The sequence below is a fragment of the Mustela erminea genome, chromosome 17 (genome assembly GCF_009829155.1).
Source record: "Mustela erminea isolate mMusErm1 chromosome 17, mMusErm1.Pri, whole genome shotgun sequence".
Classification (NCBI taxonomy): Eukaryota; Metazoa; Chordata; class Mammalia; order Carnivora; family Mustelidae; genus Mustela; species Mustela erminea.
The window spans coordinates 20,756,960-20,781,179 of NC_045630.1; the positions used below are offsets into that span (position 1 = coordinate 20,756,960).

The 24,220-nt window shown below is 38.8% G+C and overlaps 1 protein-coding gene across 1 annotated transcript in view; it reads left to right on the forward strand.

The window, feature by feature from the left end:
- SWT1 (SWT1 RNA endoribonuclease homolog) overlaps nt 1-24,220 on the forward strand; it is a 103,787-nt gene that overhangs the window by 77,971 nt on the left and 1,596 nt on the right. Inside the window, 2 exon segments of the mRNA XM_032318993.1 lie at nt 4,278-4,344; nt 9,926-9,990. Of these exon segments, the coding sequence (XP_032174884.1) occupies nt 4,278-4,344; nt 9,926-9,990 (132 nt within the window).

A 24,220-nucleotide genomic window follows, 5' to 3' on the forward strand; every position in this document is an offset into this window, starting at 1 on the left:
TTCACCACACTCACCATAGCACATACCTTCCCCAGTGTCCATAACCCCACCACCCTCTCCCTACCCTCTCCCCCCTCAACCCTCAGTTTGTTTTGTGAGTTTAAGAGTCTTTTATGGTTGTCTCCCTCCCAATCCAATCTTGTTTCATTTATTCTTTTTTTTTAAAAGATTTTATTTATTTATTTTACAGACAGAGACCACAAGTAGGCAGAGAGGCAGGCAGAGAGAGAGGGGGAAGTAGGCTTCCTGCCAAGCAGAGAGCCCGATGCGATGTAGGGCTCCATCCCAGGACCCTGGGATCATGACCTGAGCTGAAGGCACAGGCTAAACCCTCTGCCCCTTGATTCATTTATTCTTTTCCTAACCCCCAAACCCTCCACATTGCCTCTCAACTTCCTCATATCGGGGAGTTCATATGATAATTGTCTTTCTCTGATTGACTTATTTCGCTCAGCATAATACCCTCTAGTTCCATCCATGTCGTCGCAAATGGCAAGATTTTATTTCTTTTGATGGCTGCATAGTTAATTTTCTCTTATATTCCATGGCTCTTAATATATATTTGAGAAAATCGTGTGCATTTGATAAATACTTACACTGATGATTATAAATTTCTCTTGAAAGGGAAAATGTGGATGTATTTATAAATTTAAAATGGCCATTTTCTGGGGCTCCTGGGTGGCTCAGTGGGTTAAGCTGCTGCCTTCGGCTCAGATCATGATCTCAGGGTCCTGGAATCGAGTCCTGCATCAGGCTCTCTGCTCAGCAGGGTGTCTGCCTCCCCACCCCCCGTCTGCCTCTCTGCCTACCTGTGATCTCTATCAAATAAATAAATAAAATCTTTAAAAAAAATGGCCATTTTCTGTAGAGTATTTCATTTCCTTTAAGGGTTAATTATTTCATTCCATTATTTTAAAAAGTTGCCATTGGAGGGTAATTTTAGGACTTTCATTATAAGAGTCTTTTGTTTTCACATTGGTATAAGAAAAAGAAAATGAGAAAGCTATAGAGAAGGCTGACCGCTCAAGAATTTCTGTGTGGGGAATTACTAAGGCATGGAAGTCCATAAGCCATTTTTCTCCATTTATTTTTTTTGTATATTTTCAACAAGCTGTACTTCTGCTTAGTGAAAGTTGGCAATTTTTTTAGTACCAGGCCAAATTCCATTCTCATCAACTCAGAGTTCATAGGACATATTGAAGTCTAAATTTACCCTAGATTGAGTGTGTTTTAATAAAGATGGCCTAGTGTATTGGGGCCTCACTTTACCTCAAAACAGTCTTTAAGAATAGTAAATTTTAGGGCATCTGGGTGGCTCAGTCCTTAAGCGTCTGCCTTCAGGTCCTGGGATCGAGCCCTGCATGGGGCTCCTCCCTGCTTGGCGGGAAGCCTGCTTCTCCCTCTCCCACTCCCCCTGCTTGTGTTCCCTCGCTTGCTGTCGCTCTTTAAAAAAGAAATTAAAAAAAATTAAAGTTAAAAATTAAAATTAATTAAAAATTAAGTTAACATTAAAATTAATAAAAATAAAAACAAAGATAAACATTTAGAATTTAAAAAATATTAATTTTATAGCAAATTCTGTAATACATATCCTAGTTTTAGAAAACCGCTTGAATAGTTTTAGTCTGATTATAACAGTAACATACCTGTGAATGATGCTGGCATACCAGTATGCCTTTCTTTGTTAGAACATAATTTTGTGGTATTTAGTCAGACAATCAGATCTTTACATTTGGAGCAAATGCCTTCTTCCTTTGAAATTTAAGATTTCTGTGTTTCATCACTGGAATAACTTGTGAACTTGTTTGTTTACAAGTAGCAATTGATAAGTGGGAGGAGATTTTCAAGTGAGCAACAATGAGATGTTTTTCTTCATTATCTTCCTGTGCTTGGTCAGGAATTTTTTTTTTTTTTTCTTTCACAAATTCTTTAGAATTACGATGCTTTGGTCTACTATGCAGCTTTGTCTTTTTTGTTCACTGATGTATCCAAGGGCCTGGAACAGTGCTTGGCTCATAGTAGGACCCAAATATTTGTTGAATGAGAGAATAAAGGGTCTCTTGTTCGGCTCTTGGGCAGCTCTAGTATGCATCTTGCTTTTTTACTTACCAGATATATTCGGAGGTTTAGCCACTATCCACTAGATTTCGACTCATCCACTGACTCTATATTCTAGTAGGATATAATTTATAGTGACACCTGTGCTTTGTGATGGTAAGAGGGAAAGAACGTACAGACTGACACACTGTAGAGACAGAAGGTAGATTAGTGGTTGCTTGGAGCTGGCATTGGAGGTGAGAACGGAAAGTGGCTGCAGAGGGGCAGTAGGGATCTGTTTGGGTGAAGGAAATGCTCTGAAACTGCGTTGTGGTAATAGATGCACGGCACTATAACTTACTAAAAATCACTGAGTTGTCGGAGTAAGTGAATTTACAATATGTGAACTGTATTTCAGTAAAATTGTTAAAAAAAACAAAACCAGGTTGGGAGTCTAAAAATTTTTGGAAAAATTGGAAAACTAGCATGATGTAATTATTTATTTCTTACTTTAGGTATGACTTGTTGCTATAGATAACTAATTTGCCTCAAACCAATTTTCTTGTGAAGTATTTCAGGACAGAGAGATGTTCATTTATTCTCTGGAAAAGTACTTCTTTGTGATGTTATCTTGGAATATATAAGGCTTTCAATATAAAACATCTTGTTACATCTAATTTCCTAATTCTCCTTTATAGGAATAATCTAAGGCTAGCAAGATGAATAGATGTAAATTACTTCACATTGCTGGTAGTTTATTTACATTTGGTTACAAAATTAGAACATCCTTTTTTTTTTTTTTTCCATTGACTTTCTGAAAGATTAACTCTTAGATTACTTTCTTTTCATTTTCTTAAGCGAATTATTTGTGGACTCTCTCACCGATGTATTAACCTCCCCCTCCCATCCTCCACCACTTTTTTTTCTTTTTTTGGTTTGGAGATTATTTGTACTTTAAAATTACTTGTTGGGTGAAAGAAGTTTTTCCACGAAACTAGTATTTTTTGTATTCCGTATGTGTCTCCTCCCCAGGAGTACAGCCTCTTTAAAAATTCGACTCTGTCCTGAAAAATTATTTATAAAAGCTTTCCCACAAGTCTAATAAAAGCCAAATAATTTAAAGATCTAATTAAGTTTATTGAGATCAGTTAACTCTGAAGTCCGAAGATGTCAAGTATTGGCAAGGACGTGAGGACCTAGAGACATTGTAATTAACAGGCACTTGTATTTTAAGAATGAATAGAGGTGGCTTGATTTCTCATCAGTTAGATCATTGTGCAGTTATTCTGTGGCTTGGAACTATTAGATGATAGTAGTTGTTATTGTTACTCTTACAATATTTAGTGCTGGCTGTATGTCAGATACTGTTCTAAAGACTTTCCTTAAGGCAATCATTTGATTCTGATAAGAATCCTGCGAAGTCAGGATTACTACTATCCCCAGAACAGATAAAGGAAAATAGATCACACAGAACTCATCCAGGGTCACACAGCTAGGAAAACCAAAATCAAAAGACAACTTTTCTTTTTTCTTTTTTCAAAAGCAAAAAAACAAAAAAAACTTCATTCTGAAAGGGTTAAGAAATCTGTAGTATAAGAAAATAAGAATTAATACTCTGCTGCTAGGTGGAGAAATATGCTCTTCCATTTCCTTCTTTATTTTTATTTTTTCCTTGTTTCCATTTGTATTTTTATGTTTCTGTTATTTATAAATTTATATTTTTATGTCCTTACGTTACTTTCCATTGTGACTTTTATGACTCATTGTTATTCTCAGTGACTGACTTGCTCTGTTTACTCATAATTTTTCATACTGTGCTAGGCTGATAGTTGAAACAGTATTACTTGAATTTAGTCAGAAGTCTTTTATGCGTCTGATAGTTTAATCAGTTGTCCACTGGGATTGGTTGAACATTTCTGTGGCAACTCCTCAAGTGTTACCTGTTGCTTAAAAGGTATGAAGTGTAATCGCACCTCTTATTTCTATCTGTGTTTTGAGAAATCTGTATTACTTTTATTCCAAAGGTGAATTTCACATAAGAATGCTTATGCTCGTTGGTTAAGTGGTAATGTAAGTATCAATATAAATAAGCAAAAAATTTTAATAAATTGATCTCTGTTGAATTAAACTAACCATACAGTAAATGATCTCACAGTATGGATATATTTTGAGGAAAAGTTCAAGGTATTATCTTTTTAAATCATTCATTCCCATTCCTTTGTTTTTATTTTATTTTTTAGGATTTTGGCCCCTAACAGTAATTATCAAGATGTTGAGCCCCTCTATAACTTCCTAATCAAGTATGAGGTATGAGAAATATTTTAAAATGTTTATCATATTTCCACCATAAACAAGTTTTACTAAAATAAACATGATAGAGGTCTAAAACCATCGGAATGCTATTTAACTGGCATTTGCTTTAAATTTTCAAAGGCCACGGAAGTCTGTCAAAGACAGATTAAACTTTTTCTTTCATTCATAAAATAAAAACATAAGAGTCCTATAATAACACACTTTCTCCAGCACAGAATTGTTTCTCATTAGGGGTGCGGTTGGCATTTCGGGAACGGGTCATTTCTCCATTGTGTGGAACACGGCAGGTGTTCGCATTGCTGCTCCTCACATACTACATCCCAATATCTGAGTCAGTGTGACAACCGAAAATATCCTTCTGCACCACTCAGCTCACAGACCCAGACGGCCCCTAGGGAGAAAGAGCCACCTCAGTTTGAGAACCAGCGATTAGTGAAAAGGAAAGCTATGATTCCGCTTCCTCTGTAGTTGCAGCATACACCCTTGGTGTGAGAGCTGGGGGCTGTGGCGAGGCTCTGATGTGTTTTGTGACTGAACTTGGGAGCTTTCCTCATCAGCACTGAGTGAGGGAGAGTATTCTATTCTATTCTATTTTTTTAATATTTTCAGTGTTCCAAGATTCATTGTTTATGCATCACACCTAGTGCTCCACGCCATACATGCCCTTCTTAATACCCACCACCAGGCTCACCCATCGCCCCACTCAAAACCTTCAGTTTGTTTCTCAGAGTCCACAGTCTGTCTTGGTTTGTCTTCCCCTCTGATTTCCCTCAACTCGCTTCTCCTCTCCATCTCCCAATGTGTCCTCCGTGTTATTCCTTATGCTCCATAAGTAAGTGAAACCGTACGGTAATTGACTCTCTCTGCTTGACTTATTTCAGTCAGCAAAACCTTGCCAGTCAGGGAGAGCATTCTGTTGATCTTCAGTTTCTCTTCCCATGTACGTGTATGTTCTTTCAAGTGCGTGTGTGTGTGTGGTAAGTTTTTAAATGCTCCAAATGAAGGAATGTGACGTATATTCAGGTCTCACATTTCTTATGGAGTCCAACTTTTTTTTTTTAAGATTTTATTTGTTTGACAGAGAGAGACACAGTGAGAGAGGGAACACAAGCTGGGGGAGTGGGAGAGGGAGAAGCAGGCTTCCCGCTGAGCAGGGAGCCCCATGCGGGCTTGATCCCAGGACCCAAAGGCAGACGCTTAACACCTGAGCCACCCAGGTGCCCCTGGAGTCCAACTTTTTAAAATATATTCACTTTTATTTCTGGTTTGCCCTTTATATATGTCTTTGTATGTAACATCTGACATTAAGAACACAGACAGGGGTCAAACTACCTGTGTTCAAATGTCAGGTCTACCCCTTTTCAACTGTATGGGATGCTCTTAGAAGAGTTACTTAGTTCTCTTTGTCTCAGTTTCTTCATCTGTAAAATGGGAATAACATCAGTAGATAAATAAGAGATATTTTTTAAAGAATAAATAGTTTAAGGTACATGAAGTGTTCTAAACAGTACCAGACACATTGCTAAGGGTTCAGTAGTGTTACCTTGTTTATGGAGTGTGTAGTGTTTATGTGTGCTTTTTAGAAAATCAGACTTAATACTGTATTGATAATAAATGTATTGATAATAAACCCATGATTTATTAAGAGGATTTCTTCTTTGGGGATGATTTATATAATTATTACAGCATACTTTTTGAATTTTAAATGGAGTCATTAATTCTAACAAAAATATATTTGTGGAAACAATAGGGCAATTTAAAAATTACATATCCTGGAAAAATCTGGGACATAGGTCTTTTTTAAGTTTAGCACTTCCTATTGCTGGGAGTACTGGGAGAAATGCCTACGTCATTATGTATAAGACTATGTGGCTCTGATTCCCAGATTTTTAAAATCCTTTCTCTTAGCAGCACTTACCCCCTATACCAGTTACTACATTGGAGGGATTTCTCACATCATAAACATCACATTTGAGATCGTCTAAATCTTTTAAGATGTTTAGCTATTTTATTTTTATTTTTAATTTTTAAAAATATTTTATTTATTTATTTGAGAAAGAGAGAGAGTGAGAGCACAAGCTGAGGGAGTAGCCGAGGGAAAGGGAGAAGCAGGCTCCCTGCCAAGCAGGGTCCCAAATGCGGGACATGATCCCAGAACACCGGGATCATGACCCGAGCTGAAGGCAGACTCTTAACTGACCGAGCCACCCAGTCAGCACTGGGTGTTGGTAGAGCTGATGGCAGACTCTTAACTGACCGAGCTACCCACTCAACAGCCACTCCTGTTGAGCTGTTTTAATACTCAACTTTTGCCTTTTGTTCTTCAGCTTTTTATTTATTTATTTATTTATTTATTTATTTATTTATTTATTTAAGAGAGAGACAGTGAGAGAGAACATGAGCGAGGAGAAGGTCAGAGAGCGAAGCAGACTCTCCATGGAGCTGGGAGCCCGATGCGGGACTCGATCCCGGAACTCCAGGATCATGACCTGAGCTGAAGGCAGTTGTCCAACCAACTGAGCCACCCAGGCGTCCCTGTTCTTCAACTTTTAAGGATTAAAACCAGTATAGCCATTTCTAGTACGTGGCATTCATCATAAACAGTTCAACAAAGAATTGACACCAATTCCATAGTCAGCTCTATAGTCGTACCTCTGTTTACTGACAAAGGCATCTTTTAGCTCTTTTTTCCCTAGGAGTTAAAATTGGACATAGAAATGATGCTTAGCAGTGTAATTTTAAATGTCCCAAAATGAGTGGTTCAAAATGTATCGAGACTGACGAATATGATGCAAAGAGATATTGCAGGCTAGAACCTGTAGTATATATCATGAATTTGTGCTTCAGTTTTTCTTTATTAGTAGTAAATTAGCTGCCTACTTTTTAAGTCATGTGCTGTGACCTGGAGCTGTACAATCCTAACCCGCTGAGCCACCCAGGCATTGCCCCCCCCTTTTTAAGATGTTATTTGTTTATTTGACGGAGAGAGAAATCATAAGCAGGCAGAGAGGCAGACAGTTGAGCAGAGAGCCCGATGTGGGGCTCTGTCCCAGGACCCTGAGATCATGACCCGAGCCAAAGGCAGAGGCCTCTTGGAGCTGTACAATCTTTATACCTCAACTGTGCTCTGGGACAAATGTCTATATGTATGTGGGTGATTGCTTTTAAAGCTAAAGCTACATCTCGATACTTTTTTCTTCTAAAATTCTAAAAGCCCAAGGAACTATTTATTTTGTATTCATATTTTTTATTCACATCAGGTTCAGAACCACTTCTTTAGCTGATTTTTCCTCAACAGTTGATGGAGAACAGATTATTTCCTTCATCCTTTGATCAAACATCAGCAAGGTTGTTGACATTTGCCAGCCTTAAGTCTGCATACATTATAAGTCCTGGCATATTGGGACAATAGTGAAAATATCAGAGTCTTATTCACATGAGAGATCACACAAAGAAAAAGGAATTGGACTGACATGTATATGACATGTATATGTAAATGTATATCTTAAACATTTTTAGAAGATCTTTTATATTATCTATTTTTTTTAAGGATTTTATTTATGTATCTGACAGAGAGATATCACAAGTAGGCAGAACAGCAGGCAGAGAGAGAGGAGGAAGCAGGCTCCCTGCTGAGCAGAGATCCTGATGTGGGGCTCGATCCCAGGACCCTGAGATCATGACCTGAGCCAAAGGCAGAGGCTTAACCCACTGAGCCACCTAGGTGACCCTAGAAGATCTTTTAATAAAAATTATAAAGTACCTAAAAATTAATTATAATTAATTTTATAGTCATTAAATCTAATATTTTATTTTTATACCAATTTTATAGTCATTAAATCTAATATTAAATATTATATATAATTAACATAAAGCATATAATCTTAATTTTAAGAAAAAATTTAAGATTATATAGATTTAAAATGTTGTATTTAAAAACTATGGGAGGATGGGGTGCTTGGGTGGCTCAGTTAGTTAAACGTCTGCCTTTGGTTCAGGTCATGATCCCTGGGTCCTGGGATTGAGTCCTGCATTGGGCTTCCTGCTCAGTGGGGAACCTGCTTCTCCCTCTGCCTGCTGCTCCTCCTGCTTATGCTCTCTCTCTGACAGATAAATATATAAAATCTTAAAAAAATAAAAATAAAAACTATGGGGGCACCTGCGCGGCTCAGTTGGTTGAGTGTCTGTGCAACTCTTGATTTTGGCTCAGGTCATGATCTCTCGGTCATGAGATCAAGCCCTGCAACGGGCTCTTCACTCAGTATAGAGTCTGCTTGGGATTCTCTCTCTCCCTCTCTCTCTTCCCCTCCCCCCACTTGCACAGACACATGCACTCTCCCTCTCTCTGAAATAAATAATCTTAAAAAAAAACCAGTATTTTTAACCTCTAGTTAATGAAACATGTTCTATACAATATGATAATTTCCTCACCCCCAAATTTATAACTATTTAAATGTTTTTTAAGTAAATTGAACTGAAGATAATCTCATTTAGTTTTCCATCACTAATTCAGAATTCATGAAAATTTAGGCACTGTGCTGTTTGTTATCTGATAAAAAGAATTTCTTAATATCCAGATCTTCCCCTGCACATAAGTAGAATATAACCTGAATTAATAGGAAGCCCCAAGAAATATAGGATTCCATCACTGTGTCCTCCACATGTGTGCCGTGGTGAGTCTTTGTATGATCAAGGACTTCTATATGTATGTTCTATATGTATCAAGGACTTACACTTGTAAGTCCCAATACAGTATTGTAAATTATATCTCTGAATTATATTATGAACTTAAACACATTAGTTAAAACATTCAGACCTTGTTAGTCTGAAAGACGTATCTTTAGAAAATGTCTGCAAATAAAACTTTTTATAAAGTTAGTATTTAAATAAAAGAGAAGGTTCATCAGTAATAATTTTTGCAAGGGTCAGCCATAGTATTCAAATGTTGTGAAAGTTGAACGACTAATTTTGTTTTTCAGCTTGAATTATTTCTAATGTTTAGGATATAAACAAGATGTGGCTGCTTCTACTTTTAAAATAGTCTACCTAAATGGACCCAAATCTACTCTAGTCCTTTAAATATAGAGTAATTTTAGCTTCTTAACATTTGCTTCTTTTAGAAAAGATATACTAAATATGTGCTTTAGAAATCTTCTGAAACTCTAGGCTAATTGAAGCATGAATCTTTTGATGAGAGCCAGTAGGAATAAAATTTAATGTTGCATGGAGTACACATTTTTTTCTTTCCACTTGATCTACAGAGTGCTTATCTGCTCTGTTGTGATTCCCATAACCGCAGAATCCTAGATCACTTCTTCTGGTTCTATAAACAGATTAAGTTGTAACAAGAGGACTAGTACATTTACATACAGTTCAATATTGTGTAAAACATTGCGATCACTAACTGTGATTGTTCTTTTGATGCGTTGTGATCCTGAACTCGGGATTGTTCTTTTTTGCAAACGCTAGAAACTTGACATTCTGCTCCCTCAGAATCTGGGTCACTCTACTGGTGCTCTTACTGCTCATTTGACTCCATACACATTTTTAGTAACTACATCTTGGTTCTTTTCAGGTAAATAGAAATGTCCCATTCACTGCCCAGGAACTTTATGATTGTGTTTCACAGTCTGAGTATCGGTAAGTCCCATCTGTATTCTAGGTAATGCAGTTGTCATAAGTTTTTACTGTATACAGCATCACTTGCTGTGCTGGTGAAGGACTCTTTTTCGTGTCTGTACTGTACTATGTTTTTTTTATTATTTTAGTATTTTATTTATGTTTTTTTATTACATGAACTATATTTAGTTCATTATTAATGCATTATTTTTATTACATGTATTTTTTATTACATGTACTATATTTAGTATGTATTACATGTATTACTAATATATTAATAGTAATATTTATTAAAATAAATATTATTTTGTTACTACTACTGTTATTACTACAATATTTTTATTACTACTACACTAAGATTTTAATTATTTATTTATTAATTTATTATTTTATTATTATATTTCTTTACTAATATGAGATAGTTCATACATACCAGAAGAGCTGTGTGTGTGTGTGTGTGTGTGTGTGTGTGTGTGTGTGTATAAACATGGGTATAAGGTTTAACGTGGTTCTCAGTATTTTTGGTCTCAAGGCTCCTTTATATTTTACAAAATTGTTGAAGACCCCACAGACCTGTTTTCTGTGTGGGGTCATATCTATATTTGCTATATTAGAAATTTCAAAATAATAACTAATTAATTGCATGTTAAGATAAGAAGCTTATAACTATGAAAATAATTTTTCCCAACAAAGAGTGAGATTCTTTATTTTTGTAAATCTCTTAATGTGTGGCTTCATAGAAGACTGATGGATTCCAGTAGCTGCCTTTGAGTTTAGTCTGTTTTGATAATCACATGTCATGTATGACTGGAAAACTATCATACATTCTTGCAAGAATGAGACTGCAAAAGGCAAATTGTGTCTTGGTCTTGTTATGAAAATAGCTTTGACCTCTTTGACCTCACAGACCCTTTGAAAGACTTATTTTCCCCAGACCATGTTTTGAAGACACACTAGTACAAAGACTACTCATGCCTATCATTCATTGGACAGAATAGACCTTTCCCCAGCCCTGAGTGGATCCTTCCTTCCAGCCTCTCCTTAGAGATTTTGTGTTTATTTTCTCATCTTTGTGGATGTATGTGTCAATAAAAATATGTTGATTAATTTTACTTGGTTTTGTACTTAATGGTATCATATATACTCTTTTAAAAATAATTTATAGCATTCATATGTAACAAGAAAGGGGGAAGCAGTATAAATCTGATTCTTTAATATACAGGGTGTACATGTCAAGCCCTCCAGTCCTGAGTGCCGGCAAACAAATTCATGAAGAAAAAAAACCAACTTAACACTGTCAGTGTTGCCCTCCAGTCTAATACTCCCTGTTCCCGTCCTTCTTTTTTGACTCAACATTGAGATTCATCCATGTGGTGGCGTGGAACAGTAGTTGGTTTATAGTCAGTCCTACTGTGACATAATCTATTCATTCCTAAATATCACCTCCATGCTATGCAAAATCATGCCAGAGAAGGACACTTGGGAAAAATGGGTCTAAGGCACATCATTTAACCCACTGAGCCACTCAGGCGCCCCTATATTAAGGCACATCATTTAAAAACTTAATTAAGGATGCCTGGGTGGCTCAGTTGGTTGGACGACTGCCTTCGGCTCAGGTCATGATCCCGGAGTCCTGGGATCGAGTCCCGCATCGGGCTCCCAGCTCCACGGGGAGTCTGCTTCTCTCTCTGACCTTCTCCTTGCTCATGCTCTCTCTCACTGTCTCTCTCTCAAATAAATAAATAAAATCTTTAAAAAAAAAAAACTTAATTAAGAGATACATTAAAAAAGAAGGTAGGAACCTAATCAAAGTGGCATCTGTTTTACAACATGTTAAATGGCTAAAATAGAAATACGTAAATGTGACTATAAATCTGACCCTTTTTGTTGAAAAAGAACCAAAGTTTGCTTGTGGAAGTGGCCCTTGGAATGGTTACAGCTTGTGGGTCAGTGAGAGTGGTGGAAGGAAGGTTATCTGAAATTGAACGTAAAGTCGCAATACCCAAAGTGAGTGAGGTTCTGGTACATGTTTAAAGTGTGTGCACGTGTGTGTTTTGTGTATTCCTAAGTAGCTTGGTTGAGCTGGATAGTTTTCTCTGTTCCTCTGAAATTACATGTAAGAAAATGTGAAATTTGCATCATGTTCCAATTGTTCTTTGATACATCAGTGGTATTGGAACAAGTTCATGTGACGGTACTTCTACTGCCGTGTAATATGCCATTTCTGTCACTGAACCACAACTCATTTGCAACTTTTAACTTGCATATATATCTGTGTTGCTATAAAATTTTATGAGCAGGTACAGTGTTAACTATCAAGGTGCATCGGCTGTTAATCTAGACTGATAAATTTATTTGATGCCAAGACACAAGAATTGATAATTATGCACAAATGTTATTAAGTACAGCCATAAAAGCTCACTTACTCACTAGATTAAGTTTTCCAAGAAAATCTAAAACCATTGGGCATGCATAGTCTGTAGTAGCTGGGAGTGAAAATGATTTTTTTACCTTAATCTTCAGACTGTCCCTCAGTTATACTCTACTGTGGATCTTTACAGATAAGCCACATTGAAAGGTTTTGTGTACAAGAGATTTGTGTCAAAAGTATAACATCTGTTGGGGCACCTGTGGGGCTTAGTTCATTAAACGCCCAACTCTTGATTTCCGTTAAAGTCATGATCTCATTGTCATGAAATCAAGTCCCACATTGGGCTCTGTGCTGGGCATGGAGCCTGCTTAAGATTCTCTCTCTCCCCCTGCCCACCCCCTACTCTCTCTCTCTCTCTCTCTGCCCCCCACCAAATACATACATATATACATAAATAAATAAAATAACATGTATCAAACTCAGCAATACATTAAAAAAACTCATTCACCATGATCACATGGGATTTATTCCTGGGTTGTGAGAGTAGTTTAATACTTGCAAATCAACTTAATACATCACATCAGTAAGAGAAAGGATAAGAACCATATGGTTATTTCAATAAACACAGAAAAGGCAGTTGACAAAGTTGACATCCATTCATGATAAAAACTTTCAACAAAGTAGGTTTAGAGGGAACATACCTCAACATAATAAAGGCTATCTGTGAGATGCTTACAGCTAATATCATGCTCAGTGGAGGAGAAATTGAGAGTTTTACCCCTGAGGTCAGGAACAAGACACTTTTAAAAAAAGATTTTATTTATTTGAGAGAGAGAGAGCACTCAAGGATGAGCAGGCAGAGGGGGGTGGGGAGCCACATGCTGGCCTCCATCCCAGGACCCCAAGATCATGACCTGGGCTGAGGGCAGCTGCTTAACCGACTGAGTCACCCAGGTGCCCCAGGAACAAGGCACTTTTATTAAATATAATACATTGTACGGAAAGTCCTAGCCACAGCAGCCAGACAACAAAAAGAAATAAAAGGCATCTAAATCAGCAAGGAAGTAGCCAGACTTTCACTATATGTAGAAAACCCTGAAGATTCCACCAAAAAACTACTAAAACTAGTAAGTAAATTCAGCAAAGTCACAGGATACAAAATCAATATACAGAAATTGTTGCATTTCTGTACACTAATAAGCAGTAGAAAGAGAAATTAAGAAAATAATCCCATTTACAGTTGCACCAAAATCCATAAGGAATAAACCTAACCAAAGAGATAAAAGACCTGTACTCTGAAAACTATACAACACCGAAAGAAATTGAAGATGACACAAAGAAGTGGAAAGGCACTCCATGCTCATGGACTAGTATGATATTGTTCAAGTATCTATATTACCCAAAACAGTCTACAGTTTTAATGCAATCCCTAACAAAATACCAAGAGCATTTTTCACAGAGTTAGAACAAACAAAATTTGTATGGAAGCTCAAAAGACCCCGAAAAACCAAAGCAATCTTAAAAAAGCAATGCAGGGCGCCTGGGTGGCTCAGTGGGTTAAGCCGCTGCCTTCGGCTCAGGTCATGATCTCAGGGTCCTGGGATCGAGTCCCGCATCGGGCTCTCTGCTCAGCAGGGAGCCTGCTTCCTCCTCTCTCTCTCTCTGCCTGCGTCTCTGCCTACTTGTGATCTCTCTCTGTCAAATAAATAAATAAAATCTTTAAAAAAAAAAAAAGGCAATGCAAAGCTGGAGGAATCGGTTTTGGACTTCAAGTTATATCACAGAGCTGTGGTGATCCAGACAGAATGGTCCCAGCACAAAAACAGACACACAGACCAATGGAACAGAATAGAAAACCCAGAAATGAACCCACAGCTATATGCTCAATTCCTCTTCAAGAAAGCAGGAAAGAATGTCCAGTGGGAAAAAGTCTCATCAACAAATGGTGCTGGAAAAACTGGATCACTTTCTTACACTGTACATAAAAATAAATTCAAAATGGATTAAAGACCTAAATTGAGACAGGAAACCATAAATATCCGAGAAGAGAACACAGGCAGTAATTTCTCTGACATTGACCTGAGCAAACGTTTCTAGATATGTCTCCCGAGGCAAAGGAAACAAAAGGAAAAATAAGTTATTGGATGACATGAAAATAAAAAGATTCTGACAGCAAAAGAAACAGTCAACAAAACTGGAAGGCAGCCTACTGAATGGGATAATATATTTGCAAATGACGTATCCAGTAAAGTGTAAGTATCCAAAATGTATAAAGAACTTATAAAACTTAATAGCCCCCCCCCCGAATAATCCAAATGAAAGATGGGCAGAAGAGATGAACAGACGTTTCTGCAAAGAAGCCATACAGATGGCCATCAGACACATGAAAAGATGCTCAACATCACTCAGGGAAATGTAAATCAAAACTACAAGTTACCACCTCTACTGTCAGAATGGCTAAAATAAAAAATACAAGAAACAAATCAGGTGTTGATGAGGATGTGGAAAAAAAGCAACACTCGCGCACTGTTGGTTGGAATGCAAACTGGGGCAGGCATTGTGGAAAACAGTATGGAGATTTCCTCAAACAGTTAAAAATAAAACTACGGTATGATCCAGTAATCGCACTACTGGGTATTTACCCAAAGAATACAAGGTCATTAATTCAAAGGAAGGATACATGCGCCCCTATGTTTATAGCAGCATTGTTTACAATAGCCACGTTGTGGAAGCAGCCTCAGTGCCCATGAATAGATGAACAGATAATTGAATGGAACTCAGCCATCAAAAGAGAAATTTTGTCATTTGCAATGCCATGGATGAAGCTAGAGAGTATATTAATGCTAAGTGAAATAAATCAGTCAGAGAAAGACAAATACCCTATGATTTCACTCATCTGTGGAATTTTAAGAAACAAAACAAATGAGCAATGGGAAAAAGAGAGAGGCCAACCAAGAAACAGACTCTTGCCTATGGAGAACAAACTGATGGTCACCAGAGCGGAGGTGGGGAGAGGATGGCTGAAATACGTGATGGGGAAGAGGGCACTTGCTGTGATGAGCACTGGGTGAGGTAGGGAAGTGTTGAATCACTAAATTGTTCACCTGAAACTAATATTACACTGTAGGTTAGCTAACTGGAATTAAAATTAAAACTTAAAATATATAGTGTCTGTCAATGTTGGCCAATATTTTTGAGTTGGGCACTTAACCAACTGAGCCACCCAGGCATCCCAACCTTAGCCATATTTGTGAAGGTAGAGAAAGCTCACTGTGGAGAACTTGGAGGGCAGAGTCCCTTGCAGGATGGCTCCAATCAGATGTCTAAAATTATTTTGACTTTACTGTTGGAACAGTTGGGGTTTTTTTTAATGGGGTGGTATATTGAATATTCAGATTTGAAGTAGTTGTAGTTGGCTTTTTCTTCTTTGTCTTATCACTTTTTTGCCAGGGATTTGAAGTATGATGTCAATTAATAAGCTCCCTCTTATACCCAAAAGGATGATTTTTGAAGAGAGATGAAATATATCTAATATCTTGAATACATAGAAAAATGGCAATTGCTGCTTAGAAGGCTTTTGGCAAAGAGCTTGTAGATTTGTTACTGTGTTGTTTTTTTTTTAAATTATGTGCTGTCTCCGGAATGACCAGTAGCTCTCAGACTTGCCTCAGATGTGCTCTGTGGCTTGTGGTTTTCAAATAAGCTGCCGAATGAGAGAGGTCCTTTTGGTTTCTGTGGCATACTAGACACAGGGCCAGATGCACCAGAGGAAAGGTGGCAGAATTTTTCTGGGACACAGAGGTGAAAACAGAAGAATAACTTAACTTGCAGACAGCGGACCACTTTGGGGAATGCTGAGGAAGATGATTACTTATGTTGTCTGAATTTAGAAATCTGGCTTTTTTTTTTTTTTAAGATTTTATTTATTAGACATAGAAAGATCACAAGTAGACGGGGGGGGGAGGGGGAAGCAGGCCCCCTGCTGATCAGAGAGCCCGATGCGGGGCTTGATCCCAGGACCCTGAGATCATGACCTGAGCTGAAGGCAGAGGCTTAACCCACTGAGCCACCCAGGCTCCCCTGGCTTTTTTTTTTTAATTTATAAAATGTTCGTGGTGAAAGAGGAGACTGTTGATATGCCTACCACCACAGTTATTGAAACAGAGAAGTAATTCAATAGCTCAAGAACAGAAAACTATCTCATAGGTTCTGATAAAGTAAGGAAATAAGGTTCAGAATGCAGGTAGCTTTGATCAGACATTGAATTCCAAGACCCAGCAGATAGAACCTTGATGTTTATGTCTATAAATAAGTTTGTGTTTTGTCTTCTGTAGTTTGTAGAATTTTCCAGAGGGCTTTTGTGCTTGTGCTGCCGCTTACCCTGAGCAGACAAGGAGCTGGCCTAGAATATCCAAGATGGTAAATTAATAAGATAATCAGATAGATGGCCAAACAAGTGTCCTGGGTGATCACTTTCAAATGGATGAGAAATAAGTTAGCTGCAGCCTGCAGTTTGCTTTGTTTGCCCTGAGAGTGCCTGAACTGCGTATTCTAGCATGTGGGCAAGGCCAGTCTTGAAGGTCACTTTTTTCTATCTGAAATGCAAGTTAGTTGTGACATCAGCATCCTGAAGTAACATCCAGACAGTATGCTCCCTAAACCGGCCTGTGAGTCAGAAGCTGCTTGCTTTTCCTTCGGGCAGGTGCTTTTGGGAATGACTGCTTTCTGATGCCAGGAATCAACTCCATGGTAGTATCTTCTAGATTACCTTAGAGTTGTAGTTCACTTCCTTGTGGTTCCTGGGCCCGAGTATCAGCAGCATCTGGGGACTTGGAAGAAATGCAGACTCGAAGGCTCTACCCTGAACCTTCTGTGTCAGAAACTCTGGAGGGTGGAGCCCGGCCGTCTGTGTTGTCCAGGCCTGCAGGGAACATTCCAGTTGGAGAATCCTTGCATTAAATGAACGACCTGGTCTGTCCAAGAAGCCTTAGACAGAAAAGAGCCATGGAGAAAAGTAATCTGCAAACTACATTTAGCCCTTCGACACTTCTGCTTTAATTAGAAGAGAAAGACTGTTTTCTGTGTCTGTAGGTAGCAGTAATAGTTTGCAGTAAACTCAACTAATTTTTTTTTTAAGATTTTATTTATTTGACAGAGAGATAAGAGAGCACAAGTAAGCAGAGAGGCAAGGCAGAGGGAGAGGGGGAAGCAGGCTCTCCACTGAGCAGGGAGCCCGATGTGGGGCTCGATCCCAGGACTCTGGCATCATGACCTGAGCTGAAGGCAGCTGCTTAACCCACTGAGCCACCCAGGCTCATTATTTATGACAGAAGTTACTACAAAATAAACATAGGCACTTTTTTCTTTTTTTTTAATTGAGATAAAAGTCGCATAAAAGAATTAGCCATTATAAAGTGTACCGTTTAGGGATATTTAGTGCATTCACTCTCTTGTGCAAGTCATCCCCTCTCTCGGTCCTGAGACATCCTCGTCGCCCCAGAGGAAAGTCTGATGCCCAGAAAGCCTTTATTCCGCCTTCCTCCCTTCCCCCAGACCCTGCAACCCCTCATCGGCTTTCTCTCTATGGATTTGTGTGTTTTGAATGTCTCTTACAAATAGAATCCTACAGCCCGTGACCTTTTGTATCTGGTTTCTGTGACTTAGCCTCATAGTGTTGAGGGTCATCTACGTTGTAGCATGTGTCAGTATTTTCGCTGCTTTCCTGGCCCAGTGAGACTCCATTGTGCGGACAGGCCGTGCTGTGTTTCTGGACTCGTCTGTTGATGGACACGGGGTTGTTTTCACTCTTGGACTGTTGTGAAGTGTTGCTGTTTGCATACAAGCATTTGCATTCTTCCAGTGCCTTCAGATTGGGGGTGGGGGTATGTACCTGAGAGTGGAATTCTGCATTTAACTTGTTGAGGAGCTACTGCCTTTTTTCCCTGGTAGCTGCACTGCTTTACCTTCCCACCAGCAATAGATGAAGGTTCCAGTTTTTCTGGATCCTTCACAAAATTTTTTTTTTTTTTTAAGATTTTATTTATTTATTTGACAGACAGAGATCACAAGTAGGCAGAGAGGCAGGCAGAGAGAGAGAGGGAAGCAGGCTCCCCGCTGAGCAGAGAGCCCGATGCGGGACTCGATCCCAGGACCCTGAGATCATGACCTGAGCTGAAGGCAGCGGCTTAACCCACTGAGGCACCCAGGCGCCCCTCCTTCACAAAATTTATTTTCTTTTATTTATTTATTTTTTTGATGACAGCTGTCCAAAGGAGTGTGAAGTGTGATCTCTTGATTTTGATTTGTATCTCCCTAAGTTCTGATGATGTGGAGCGTCTTTCCATGTGCTTATTGGCCGTTTTGTCTGTCTTTGGAGAAATGTCTACGCAAGTCCTTTGCCTGTTTTTCAGTGGGCCATTTTCTTGCTGTTGTTGAGTTATAAGAAATCTTTCTGAGGAGTCTGGCTCCAAGCCAGAATCCTACGTGTGACCTTCCAGGCCTGACATGAGGTGTTTCCAAGGCTTTGTCTGGTGGGCTCCCCTGGGGAAAAAGCTGCGTTCCCCATTCCAGATTTGGCACACAGCCAGCGTATGGCTCTCTTCTGGAGAGAGTTATGGGCAAAGCCCAGGCCCCCTCCCCCTAAGCTTGCATGCATATCTGCATTCCTAGCCCAGGCAACTTCCATTTGGTGGTGTCCTTATTGGGGGCTTTGGCTGAGGCATCTCTCAGGCACTTCTGAGAATTTTTTGGAGGCCTTGGCCGAGGTATTTTTCTCCTCTCTGACCCAATGGGTTTCTATTCCTATTTCCTTTGCTATGTTCGGAATGTTTGTGTCCCTCCCGAATTCATATGTTGAAATCCCGTTGCCCAAAGTGATGGTCTTAGAAGGTGGGGCCTTTGGGAGGTGATTAGGTCATGAGGGTTGAGCCTCATGAATGGAGTTAATAATGCTCTCATAAAACAGGGCTGTCACCAGAATGTGACCCTGATGGTACCTTGATCTTGGGCTTCCAGTCTCCAGAACTGTGAGAAATTAATTTCTGTTGTTTATAAGCCTCCCACTCTTGGTATTTTGTTATAGTAGCTGGAATGACCTAAGACCCCCACCTCTCAGTCCCCTGGGTCCATGAAGAGATAGGAGCCTTACTTTTGGGATCCTCAGCAATGAGATTATGTCCCCTGTCTGCACTGTATATCATCTGGCCCTAAGCCAGTTCCATTCTATAAGGAAAAATGGAGCACTAGGGCACTGGCACCTTTAACTTTGTCTCTTGTTTGCAGTGTCACAGTAAATGAAAAAAGTTGATTTTATTTTCAGTTTAGCTTCTTGTTCTTATTAACCAGCATGGTACCTGGCAGCTTGACGTGTTACATGTTCTGGGTATTAGACCCCATCAGATATATAATTTGCAAATACTTTCTCTCTATACATTGTCTTTTCACTTCTTTTATAGCAGCACCCTTTGATACACAAAAGTTCTTAATTTTTTTTTTTAAATTTTTTATTTTTTATAAACATATATTTTTATCCCCAGGGGTACAGGTCTGTGAATCACCAGGTTTACACACTTCACAGCACTCACCAAAGCCCATACCCTCCCCAGTGTCCATAATCCCACCCCCTTCTCCCAACCTCCCTCCCCCCAGCAACCCTCAGTTTGTTTTGTGAGATTAAGAGTCACTTATGGTTTGTCTCCCTCCCAATCCCATCTTGTTTCATTGATTCTTCTCCTACCCACTTAAGCCCCCATGTTGCATCACCACTTCCTCATATCAGGGAGATCATATGATAGTTGTCTTTCTCCGCTTGACTTATTTCGCTAAGCATGATACGCTCTAGTTCCATCCATGTTGTCGCAAATGGCAAGATTTCATTTCTTTTGATGGCTGCATAGTATTCCATTGTGTATATATACCACATATTCTTGATCCATTCATCTGTTGATGGACATCTAGGTTCTTTCCATAGTTTGGCTATTGTGGACATTGCTGCTATAAACATTCGGGTGCACGTGCCCCTTTGGATCACTACGTTTGTATCTTTAGGGTAAATACCCAGTAGTGCAATTGCTGGGTCATAGGGCAGTTCTATTTTCAACATTTTGAGGAACCTCCATGCTGTTTTCCAGAGTGGCTGCACCAGCTTGCATTCCCACCAACAGTGTAGGAGGGTTCCCCTTTCTCCGCATCCTCGCCAGCATCTGTCATTTCCTGACTTGTTGATTTTAGCCATTCTGACTGGTGTGAGGTGATACCTCATTGTGGTTTTGATTTGTATTTCCCTGATGCCCAGTGATATGGAGCACTTTTTCATGTGTCTGTTGGCCATCTGGATGTCTTCTTTGCAGAAATGTCTGTTCATGTCCTCTGCCCATTTCTTGATTGGATTATTTGTTCTTTGGGTGTTGAGTTTGCTAAGTTCTTTATAGATTTTGGACACTAGTCCTTTATCTGATATGTCGTTTGCAAATATCTTCTCCCATTCTGTCAGTTGCCTTTTGATTTTATTAACTGTTCCCTTTGCTGTGCAAAAGCTTTTGATCTTGATGAAATCCCAATAGTTCATTTTTGCCCTTGCTTCCCTTGCCTTTGGCGATGTTCCTAGGAAGATGTTGCTGCGGACAAAAGTTCTTAATTTTTTTAAAGATTTTATTTATTTGAGAATGAGAGAGAAAGAGAGAGAGCATGGGGGGGAGGGTCAGAGGGAGAAGCAGGCTCCCTGCTGAGCAGGGTGCCCGACCAGGGACTCGATCCTCGGACTCCAGGATCATGATCTGAGCTGAAGGTAGTTGCCCAACCAACTGAGCAACCTAGAGACCCAAAAGTTTTTAATTTTGTTGAAGTCCAATTTGTGTGTTTTTTCTTGTATTTCCAGGGCTTTTGGTATCATATCTAACAGTCCACTGCCAAAGCTAAACTCATGAATGTTTCTAGAATTTTATTATTTAGCTCTTACAGTTAGGTCATTGATGCGTTTTTGAGTTGATTTTTGTATATGATGTGAGGTAAGGGTCTGACTTTGTCCATTTGCTTGTGGATATCAAGTTGTCCTAGCACCTAATGTTGAAGAGAAAAAAAAAGTTTGGTTTTTTTTTTCCCCCCATTAAATGATCTTGGCACCCTTGTTGAAAATCAGTCAACCATGTATTTGAGATTTATTTCTGGGCTTTAAGTTTGTTCCTTTGGTCTGTATGTCTGTATGCCAGTACCACTGTTTTGATTAAAGTTGCTTTGTATTTTGAGTTTTCAAAATTGGGAAGTGGGAGTCCTCTAAACATTGTTTTTCAAGATTTGACTATTTGGGGTCCCTTGCAATTCAATGTGAATATTTGGATCAGTTTTTGTAAAAAAAAAAAGATTGGGAGTTTGATAAGGATTTTGTTGACTCTGTAGATTGTCTTGGGGAGTATTATCATTGTCTTCCAATCCATAAGCATGGTATGCCACTAGTTTAGGTCTTTAATTTCTTTTGGCAATGTTTTATGGGTTTTAGTGTACAAGTCTTAATGCCTCTTTGAAGTTATTTCTAAGTGTTTTACTTTTTTTCATGCTGTTATAAATGGAATTGTCATTTCCTTTTCTAAGTGTCCATTTCTAGTGTATGGAAATACAGTTAGGGTGCCTGGGTGGCTCAGCCAGTTAAGCATCTGACTCTTGGTTTTGGCTCAGATCTTGATCTCAGGGTGGTATGCTCGAGCCCTGCGTGGGGCTCTGCACTCAGTCCAGAGTCAGCTTGAGATTCTCTCTCTCCCTGTCCCCCGTCCCCACTTGCTCTTGCTCTCTCAATAAAATAAATCTTAAAAAAAAAAAAAAAGAAAAAAATGCAATTGATTTTTTTGTTTGTTGATTGAATTAGCTTATTCTAACTGGTATTTTGTGGTTTCTTTAGTATCTATAAATAGGGATAATTTTACCTCTTTGATTCTAATTTGTATGTTTATTATTATTTGTTTTTTGTGCCTAATTGCTCTGGCTAGAATTTTCAGTACAGAGTTGAATAGAAGTGGTGATACGTGGGCATCCTTGTCTTGTTCACGATTTTAGGGGGAAAGCTTTTCGTCTTTACCATTGAATATGCTGTTAGCTGTTATGCTATTTTTTTATTAGCGTTACATTGTATTCCATTTTCCTTCATTTGAGATATACACTGCAAATAAATAGAAAAGTTCAGAGATTTGTAAAACAAATATCCATTGTAGACTTTCTTCTTGAACCTAGAAAGAATTTTGGAAAAACTGTCATTAGATCATTTAAGTTCACTACTGCCATGCCATTTTGACAAAAGTAGCCATGGACATGAATCAGATAACCACTAAAATTATTTTTAAATTGATTTTCTCAAATTTCCAGTTTATTTTGACCTGAGACTTGGTCAGGGCGAGTTTGATACCCATAATAGGACAATTCAGGGAAACTGGCAGTTGTGTAGAAATCTCTTGAGCCACATAGAATTACAGAACTAGAAGCAAATTCCAGTCTTGAGCTCTCTTCCAGAACAGAGTAGGAGTTGGGATTGTTTAGTTTGCAAAAGAGAAATAGGATCACTATGAGACATAAAATATTTGTACTCTGAGATAATGAGTCTTTTTTTGAATTCAGGCAACTCATGTCAGAGAATGGTTTTTTTGTTTTTGTTTTGTTTTGTTTTGTTTTTATGTCCAAGGAAGAACTTTCTAGAAATTAAGAGAGATGAAATGGGCTACCTCTCAGAATTGTGTGTGCTCTCACAACTTGGTGAAAGCCAACATGATATGACTCAACCAGAAATGCTGCAGAATATTATGCAAAGGCATTAAGGTGCCCCCACATCTGATATTCTGCCAGTCTACATAAAAGCCCTGGAGATAAGGAACTTAAGAATTCCTGTCTTAATACAGTAGAGACCAAGCGTACACGATGAAAAACACATGCTACTTTCCTCAGTCAGCAATGACAACTTGCTGCAGAAGAGAGAATCTGTAGGTGATAATCCCCTGTGAGAATGCTGACTCACACACACGAAGACACCAGATGCCAGTAGGATGAAAAGAGGAGACAGAGCTCACTTCTAAACTGTGAGAGGAGGGGAAAAAAGAAAGAAGACAAGACACAGAAATAGGTTCAAAGTCTAGTTGTAATGGGTTCCCACCACCACATGTGGAATAAATCACCAAGAGCAGGAATGGGCCCTTTTTGTTTCATTTTTAAGTTTATGAGAAAACTTACTTGTGTTAGATAAATTATGAGAAAACTAAGATGGTATTTCATGCAGTTTTTCTAAAATTCTTTCTAGGTACAAGAAGAAAATCTAGTGGGTATTTGTTTTACAACATCTCTCCTATTTGGGGATCTCTTAGGGTCTTCCAAAAATCATTTTCTGAGTAGTTATGAAGAATTGACGGCAACATAACATTACTTGTAAGCACCGTAAATGAAACAGGACTAGAGCAACACAAAACCAAAAGTCAGCTTTTAGGCAGTGTCAGAGAAAGCACACATCTTGAGGAAGTGAAGCTGCTCAAAATATGGTGTATTTCCTTTTGCTGTCACTACTACCTCTCGTCCTAATCCCTGAATTCCGAAGGGGGGTGGGGCAGTGGAGAGAGGTGGCTAGTGGTCCTCCCCAACACAGTGGAAATGGCCAGAGCATCTTAGAAGCCAAGAAGCTAATAGCAGTGTAATTTACATTTAAAAACCGGCCATTTCTCCAACACCTAATATGCCAGATACTTTCACTGGTTATTCTTTGTGAGCTTATATAGACCATCTCCCAGTAGATTTAAATAGGTTTTCATGAGATTTGGACTCTAGACATCAGATGTGGTGGGTTGGTACTCTGATGACTTACACATCCCATAGTTTGTAGGCCCAAGTCAGCTTCTGAGAGACAAACTAGGCTTA